This window comes from Ictalurus furcatus, chromosome 23, assembly GCF_023375685.1.
Source record: "Ictalurus furcatus strain D&B chromosome 23, Billie_1.0, whole genome shotgun sequence".
Taxonomy (NCBI): Eukaryota; Metazoa; Chordata; class Actinopteri; order Siluriformes; family Ictaluridae; genus Ictalurus; species Ictalurus furcatus.
The window spans coordinates 19,853,947-19,862,944 of NC_071277.1; the positions used below are offsets into that span (position 1 = coordinate 19,853,947).

General features: G+C 40.8%; 1 protein-coding gene across 2 annotated transcripts; it reads left to right on the forward strand.

The window, feature by feature from the left end:
* Window positions 1–314: 314 nt before the first annotated feature.
* On the forward strand, window positions 315–8,496 carry LOC128599448 (trafficking regulator of GLUT4 1-like). 2 transcript variants are annotated; one of them, XM_053610996.1, is made up of 4 exons: window positions 315–538; window positions 622–712; window positions 891–1,360; window positions 7,948–8,496. In XM_053610996.1, exons 3-4 carry the CDS (start codon window positions 1,049–1,051, stop codon window positions 8,119–8,121), a joined length of 486 nt encoding a protein of 161 aa, XP_053466971.1. In that variant the 5' UTR covers window positions 315–538; window positions 622–712; window positions 891–1,048; the 3' UTR covers window positions 8,122–8,496. The 2 variants fall into 2 exon arrangements, with proteins under 2 accessions (XP_053466971.1, XP_053466970.1); XM_053610995.1 differs by lacking the exon at window positions 622–712.
* Window positions 8,497–8,998: the final 502 nt, after the last annotated feature.

Consider the following 8,998-nt stretch of genomic DNA (forward strand, 5'->3'; position numbering starts at 1 on the left):
ACACAATAGGATGAGTTTTTAATATTTAATGCTCAAGTTCACGTTACTTACTATAGGAACCTGCAGTGTAAAATGCTGAAGCTGTAAACGTTCTGTAGCAATCAGATACGTGCATTTATAGAAATAAAAATGCACATTAAAATTATTTATTTATTTATTTATTTTCAAAAAAGACTTTTCCTTGTTGCTGGTGGGTGTGTGTGTGTGTGTGGGGGGGGGGGGTTGGGTACTGTCAAGGGTGCGTCTTTTGTATTTTACAGACAGCACACAGACAGCAATACACTATGACTTCATAAAATTCTAATTCTAATACAAAATTCTTGATGATTCCTATCAGTCAGTGGTAAGGCCGTGTCGGTCTTTCGCGCTGCACAACAAAGGGCAAACCGCCTTCGCGTCAACACGGATTTCAGGGTGAAACTTTTTCACGAGCGTCCTCCGGTTTGCTTGTTGTCCAGAGAAGCTGAAAGACTCGCTCGGCCCAGACGGGAGACGCCAAATTGTCGTGGAAATTAGACAACACTCGCAGACTCTGAAGGTAAAAAGGTTTATTACAGAAAGATGGTAATTCAGGATAGAATGAAGCAGGATAGAAGAACATGTTTGTGTCTCTGTAAGCAGATAAACATTCTGTACTGATCTCAGTGATATGACGTGGACTTCTTAGGCGTTATCCTCTGATGAACATGAACAGAAACAAAATTATTACAAAGTAAAAATGAATCATTTCCCTCACAATATATACATACATACATATATAGTTTTTTATTATACTGCCAATCAAATTCTTCTCTAACAACCAGAGAGCGTGAATGAATAGATTTCCTTCTCCTAATAATATTTTCCATGAATTTGCTGCAACTGTCACCCCTAATGTCCTCTTCTGAAAGTCTGACAGAGTGGCAGTGTGCAGACGCCCACAGGTGGGTGTGGTCGCATAATAACAAGCAGCACACAGGATCAAGAGCGGCATTTCAGTAGTGTGGTGAGAGAACAGTCAGCCACTCGACCACGGGTGTGAGAATCCTCAGAGCAAGCAGAATTAATAATGGATCCCATCTACTCAAATGAGAAATCGGAGAAGTCTGATAATCCTCCAGCGTACCAGGCCAATATGGGGTATCCTCCAGCGCAAGGGGCCGCCCCTCAGGGGGTTTACCCTCCAGTCCAGGGGTACGGTGCTACACCTTATGGAGCTCAGCCGTACTCGGGCCAGGCCGGCGTCACCGTCCAGCCCACCGTGTTCGTGACCCCGGCGATTCAGGTTAACCCCATCCCTGATTACCTGGGTTACTCCATCTTCACCATGCTGTGCTGCTGCTTACCCCTGGGCATCGCAGCTCTCATCTACTCCATCAACGTAAGTAGTAACGACGCTCATAGACTTCCTTTAAACCTTAACACTAATTCATCTACTTTATCTCCCTGTCTGCCTGCTTTTCATTCATAAACATTACTCGTCTCAGAATTAAGACATTTACAGTATTGACATTAATACCGCTTCATAATAGTACTGTGAAATACTTCTATTTCTAGACATTTAAGCAAATGTTGTATGCTGTTTTAAAATATTTCAAGCATAGGCACGTCTACAGATTTATTTACTATTTGTAATTGTGATATGATAAAACTAATATATAATAACTAGCCTAGAGTATTTCTAGACATTCTTCCAATTTCAAGTCATCTCAGTCACATTATACTGTGATGTTCTTCATGGAGGCAGACAAAAGTATGTTTGTTTTTCTCCTTTGTGTTAGCTGATTGCAACGTTAGATTGACAGAACCGGTTAGGAAATGAAAGGGTTAAGTTAAAAAAAAAAAACGATTATGATCTGTAATTCTTGTTCAGACAGTCTGATGGGGTTGTGCTGTTCATTTCTTTGAGTATTTAGACACTGTTATTATTATTATTATTATTATTATTATTATTATTATTATTATTATTATTTAATGCACTACTTTAGCATGTTTACGTAATGACTAGAGAACGTCTCACTAAATATCTTATTGCTATAATTTAAATCACTTCCTCCGACATCATGTGATGAAATATACAGCTGAAATTCTCGCTACTGAACGTGGAGTAGCTGTTAAACTGATGTGCGATGGGGCGGAGTTACGGTCACCACCCTGAAGTAAAATATTTACCAAGGACTACTGTGGAAAATTGTCTTTATTGTTTAACCTTTTCATTGTTTGTTCGAAGAATTCACAAAAATGTGTTCTCACGGATATCAATCGCAAACAACACAGGTATATCAAAAAAAAAAACTTCGTTAAATATAGGCGTGCAACAATTATCGGCACCCCCTATGAATTCATATGAGAAAAATATATTTGAAGTGTATTCCCATTGATATTTTACATTTATTTAGTACACCTGGGTGAGTAGGAACAGGAAATTGTTCGACCATGACTTCCTGTTTCACAGGGGTGTAAATATGAGGTAACACATAGGCCGAATTCACAAAGTCATTCATAGCGATGGGTAAGAGCGAGGAATATAGCTGTGATGTGCGGCAAAAGGTTGTTGAGCTTCACAAAATGGGGCGTGGCTATAAGAAAATAGCACAAGCACTGAAAATGCCCATTTCCACCATCAGGGCAATAATTAAGAAGACTGGTAGCCATATGAAAAAGTACCTCATGCCCACGGTTAAATATGGTGGTGGATCTTTAATGTTTTGGGCTGTTTTCCTGCCAGAGGAACTGGACATTTTGTTAGGATACATGGCATCATGGACTCAATCAAATATCAACAGATATTAAATGAAAGCCCGACTGCCTCTGACAGAAAGCTTCAAATGGGGCGTGGTTGGATCTTCCAGCAGGACAATGATCCAAAACATCATCAACATCAACACAAAATGGTTTACTGACCACAAAATCAAGGTCCTGCCATGACCCTCCCAGTCCCCTGACCTGAACCCCATAGAAAACCTGTGGGGTGAACTGAAGAGGAGAGTCCACCAGCGTGGACCTCGAAATGTGAAGGATCTGGAGAGGTTCTGTATGGAGGAACGCTCTCAGATCCCTCGCCATGTATTCTCCAACCTCATCAGGCGTTATAGGAGAAGACTCAGAGCTGTTATCTCGGCAAAGGGAGCTAGCACAAAATATTGACTCAAAGGGTGCCAATAACTGTCGCACACCTATATTTAACAAGTATTATATATATATATATATATTTGGATAAACCTGTGTTGTGTGAGAGTAGAGTATTTATATGAATTAGGGTTAGGGTTAGGGTTGTTTTTTAACAAAAGATCAAAAGATTCAACAGTAAAGCAACAAAACACTAAAACAATAAAACTCCGCTCCCATCACATGTCATTTTAACAGCTACTCCATGTTCAGCAGCGAGAATTTCAGCTGTATATTTCATCACATGATATCAGGGTTGATGTTCACCTTTGGCACTCATCAGGACATCAGAAAGTTTCTGACTTGAAATATTATGCGCGTATTCTTGTTTTCAAACATCTTCCTCATTTCTAGTCCTGACCTCTATCTGATCAAACCGACATCTGAGAAAAGAGTCATTTGCATTTGAAATACAGGCCTTCAAGTCTTCTGCAATTCTTCCTTCTCGAGCTCCTTCCTTTTTTCCCCCCGTCACTCATCTTATCTGTAGCTCTTCCAACCAGACACTTCCAAATTTAACCTTTTAACCTTTCCTTATTTCACGAGACTCTGAGAAACTGAGGTACAATAGATGTCCTCTTCTAAAACAACTACAAATATAGACTGTTGCCGTGTTTAGAGTGTCTGTGTTTATAGACAGGAGGTGAGGGCCAGCCCTAGGTATAAATCATGCAGATACAGGTCAAGCGCTTAAGGTGACGTTCACATCGATGTGACTTTGACCGTGGCGTGGTTGTTGGTGCCGGGCAGTCTGGTTTTCTGATTGCCTGTGATTTTCACACGCAACAGTCTCTAGAGTTTACACAGAATGGTGTTAAACAGACTGCCTGGTGTTTGTGAGATTTGAGGACAGAGGTCACTACCATCCTCCATGATAATTCATGATGGTCCGTTGGGAATGTTCTGGTTTTTCTGGATTAACCACCATGGCCTTTGTACTTTATAAAGTATAGTGGTGTTGTTCAACATGCTATTCCCTGAAACTGTATGCCTGACGTCGTGCAATCGCTGTAAGACCTGTAAAGTGCAAAGTATGTGCCCGACACCGCTCATTTGCATTTAGTGACGCCCACAAAACTCCATAAAAGGTCAAACATACGGACAGCTGGGAGCATACAGAAATGGAGGTTATTTTGACTCACTTCTGTGCCAATAACGTACATGTGTGATTACATAAAATGAAGATAAATGAAGTCGTGTCATCTGAAACATCTGGAAAGAACTAAATGGTTTAATTTTCATGTGAAAATCAAACCGCATGCACGACATTTCAAAATACAGCCGTCGAAGTGTAGCGCGGTAAAATGACAAAGTACACTGTCACTTAAATGGATTATTACATTACTGTTACTCCAGGATGATACTGTAAAGGCTCTTCAGAACGAGTTTCATGATTCGCTTTCATTTCATGCTCCAGTGTCAGAAATTTGAATCCTTGGCCCCGGATCACGCCCGAGCCTTCACTTCCTGTGTTTTGTGTCATTCCTGTTACCCACCTTGTTCTGTTCTCTCGTTTTTTCGCATTATGGATCGTCCCTGTTTATTACCGTTTGCTGATCTGGTTTTCTGGATTTCGACTTTGCGTTACGTTTCGGATTTTGTCTTCCTCTCATTTAAATAAAGCTTTAACTGCACTTGCATCCATCAGCACACCCTTATCCAGCCCCCAGCCTGGATGTTCTCTGAGTTTAGGAATACGGGTATTAAATTATAGCAGTTAAGACGCTGAGTCATATCCTCTTCCGGTTCACGTTATCATGATGAAACGGACCCTGTTTGTTTAGGGCTGTGGTTTCCATCAGCTCAAGTCTGTACGCAGAGCTTTTATTGCAAATGTGACACCGCTGAGGGTTTTTTTTCTCTCTATTCAGTACAATTTGGCCTTAGGGATCATTTTAAGCACAGAATTCAATCTAGACTTGGGAATCGCGTATAAAAAGGTAGCATAATAGACGAAAAGTAGATCATACCGTTAACACAATAGTATTGTATTTCTTTCTGTTTTGTGGAAAGAAAGGGAACCTGACACCCGGTTTTCCGGCATATAGAGAAGAATAATCCCTGACCACATCAATGTTGGATGCATGACTGGATGCTGGAAATGTCTTGTTTTTTTATGGCTTAGTGACGGAGCAACAATCCTCCAGATGTAGAACACAAAGTGGAGTAAAACAGGCCGGAAACACCAGGGCAGTTATGTTTTTTTTTTTTGTCTCTGGCCGACGAGAACACTTCTAGCTAATCATGGGCGTGTACGTATCTGTTAGCAGTTTGACTTTCCGTGTATATTTTTCCATCTTGGTGTGCTATAAACAGTTATTGGGAATGTTTCCTGAAATTTCTTGCCCTTGTAACACGGACATGAAAATGACCTATAGTGGAAGAAGCGCAGGGATGGATTAAAAAACACGATGAAGTAGAAACATCTCTTGAACGTAGGCTGATTTATGTAACATCTCTGTTCATGAGGTGATATTATATAATATAATATAATATAATATAAAATCGTTTTCAGATGGTTCAGCCATCCAGACGTTTCAGCACGCTTCATGAAAATATGTGAGATTGTTTACATTTAGCATAAAGGACTTTTTTTTTTTGGTTTCACTCTTGGTGCAATTCAATATTTCAGCGAATCAAATTTGTTCATTTGACACAGACTGTTTTCGGAGGACATGAAAACCCAATCCTCTGAAGCCCAACGATTCTGTGCTGATAGAACGCCACTGACACACGGCTTCTATGGGCTTCTATGGGAGACTGGAGTACTCTGTCTTTTAATGGGACGTCCGCTGATTGGACGTCATTTTGGGTTCCCGCCCAGACCGCCAATCATTAATGAACATGACCGACAGCTCAAACCTAAACATATCAATACCAGTCAGATTCGCAAAAAGAGCTTGTAGAGTAGCTGCAGTAGTCCATCCCTAACTGAATCCATGAACAGCTTTACACAACCAGTATAACGTGTTATTTCCTCATTGTCATTTTCTTGTCTATTTATATGTTTAGCTAGCTAGCTGTCAGTCAGATTTAGCTAGCTATTCAGCTGCTTTCGAGCACGTGGCTACTCATTTTGGAAAAGTCTTTTCGATACGCCGTCATACAACGGTTCGTTCCGGTTCGGCGATCTGATCGGACGAGAGGCGTTTCAAGAGTGCTGATATTTAGTATAACACTACAGGGTCGTTCCACTGTTTGCATCACGCCACCTGGATGTGTTCACTACATACATTTCCATTTCTACCGAACGTTCATTACTACTGTACACATCCTGGTCCTCATTCGAGTCTGTGCGTCGTCATGGCAACACGCAATGCTCTGTCCAGCTGGGGCTGTGGTATTTTTCACTGACGTGTTGAGTGACAGTTAATTGATAATAATATCTTGGTTTTGGAACTGTTCTGATATAGTCTGTGTACTTAAATAAAACACACCTGCACTTCCTCTATTGTAAAATCCACCAACTGCCACCAGTGTCAACATGGAGCTGTTTTGCTTATATATGTTGCTCAGGATAAAGATCCCTTAGTCTGTAGACAGGAAGCAGCTTGACCACAACTAAATATGCACAAGTTACAGATGCTCACCTCAACTTCTGTGTTCTTCATGAATCATCCATTTGTACCAGCACACACCGCACGTAACGTTTCAGTGAGAGTTCGCTGATTTCTCTCACACTGACGCAGAACATGATTAGCTACACGAAATTAATGAGCTGGCCGTTAGATAATTGTACCGCACCATCGTGGCGATTGAAATATATTTTCAGAAATCATAATAATGACGATGTAATAAAGTCTCACGCAGATTTATACGGAAATGCCTTCACGTCAGATGTTTTCCTTCAGTCAAGCCCGATGTTATCCGCCGTGCAGATTTCATCATATCATATACACACGCTCTTGTACCACAGCAATTTAACAACGATTACGGTGTTTATTTATTAAAGAAGTTTACTCCGTCACGTCTCACATTTAATGTCGCGAAATGTCGGTGAAACAAGTTCGTTCCTGTTCTCACTCACGAACGAAATGATTTTTGTCATAAGACAATTAAACGTCTCCTCGTGTTAAAAAAATACTTCACCATATCAAACCATCCGTCCAATCAGAATGCAGAATTCGACAGTGCTACGTCGCAGTTAAACCCCCACTAACTCGTGATATGTTGAAACATCCGCCATGTCCCTTTTAAAGCCCCGTGCGTCTGCGCTGTAGTTTTTTCGAACGTTTTCCGAAACTCGCTCGTCCTACGCTGAAACATGTGGAAGCGCGTTAAATCTGCGCACGAGTAAAAAAAACGTAAGAAGCTTCGTCCCGCGTCATTTCCGTCAGGCGTTTATTTAAAAATGCGACAAAGTGACATTAATGTTTAACTAATCTTTAATCAAAACTGGACAGCAGGCACAACGACCGCAGCACGACATCATCCACCACCTTGCTGGTTTTGAGTTGAATGGGCACATGACTGGGTCACATGACTACGAATACCTCATTGCTTTTGAATAGCTCGCGAAAGCTTGGGAGAGAGTTTTCAGGAAGCTCTGGGCGTGTGCACGGAAGGCCAAAATCGTAGAGAAATCGATGCGTTTTCAGATTTATCCGGATTAATGTGGACGTAGCCTTAAAGGAATTATACCCATTTTCCTAACTGTTCATAGAGACTGATGGTTTTCAACACACACGCAATTATACAGGCTTGTCTTAGCTTTAAATGATATACGAGGAAGGGAAAATCTCTTGAATGTACATAAGATTCAGAAGCAGACACGTGACAGCTCTCTCATCGCTCTTACAGACTCGAGACGCCAACCTGACCGGCAACAGGGATCTGGCGTTGAGACACTCCCGCACGTCACGGCTCCTGAACAACATCGCCCTGGGGCTCGGGATCGTCTCCATAATCATCATGATCATCATCGTCGCCGTCTCGGCTTCGACAGCTGCTGCGAGCATACACCACTTTAACTGATCCACGAGAGAGCTTTACCAAGACATCGTCATTCATTAAAAGATTATTATCCTTTTACGTTGCATATCGATTTATTTTATATGATTGGCTTTATTTCAAATAATACTGAGCATCTAAATATGATCTGACAGCAGAGATGTATGTGTACACATAAAGAGTTCAGTGCACCTTTATACTGCAAGCGTTTGAACCTAAATTCTGTTCCTATTCCTGTATTTGAATGTATAAGTCAACATTTAACATTTTATATATATATATATATATATATAATAACATTATTCAATTATTATTAAATAATGAATAATTATACAGCAACACTTCTTTGTTATACGCTTCCAGTCTGAGTTACTAAATAAACTACCAACTTGGTGTGTATTCTTTATTTCAGTCTTTATTTTATATTTCACATTCATGTTCCTAGAATGAAGTAAACTGAATTTTTCTTTTAAAAGTTGTGAAAATGAGGGTGTGACTTGTAACCCCGCCCCCAAACCCTAACTTTCACTCCCGTTCGTTACGAACTGCATCGCGTAAATCGTTAGACATTTGCAAATATATTTAAACAGTTGGGTAATGTTCATGAAGTAATTCTAGACACGCAGAGGTAAAGGGTTGGGAAAGGCCCGCTAGAAGGAACAAAAGCGCATGCGATCAATTTGACGTGTGTCATGGTTATCTTTTGTTGGTGAACGTGCATAAGTTTGTGTCACGCCTTGGGTTAGGTTCCTGTGTTTCCTGTTTCTTTTCCTGTTTCCCCCCTTCCTCGTGTTTCCGGTGTTTGTCTCTCTGTCGTTCTGTTATGTGTGTGTGTGTGTGTGTGTGTGTTTCTGGGCATGGCACTCCATGCCACTTCCTGATTAATCAATTCAATTCAATT

Coding starts and splice junctions, on each gene's coding strand:
- LOC128599448 (XM_053610996.1), top strand. CDS start 1,049: ATGGATCCCATCTACTCAAATGAGAAATCGGAGAAGTCTGATAATCCT. Junction 1,361..7,947: donor CTCTCATCTACTCCATCAAC/GTAAGTAGTAAC, acceptor TCGCTCTTACAG/ACTCGAGACGCCAACCTGAC.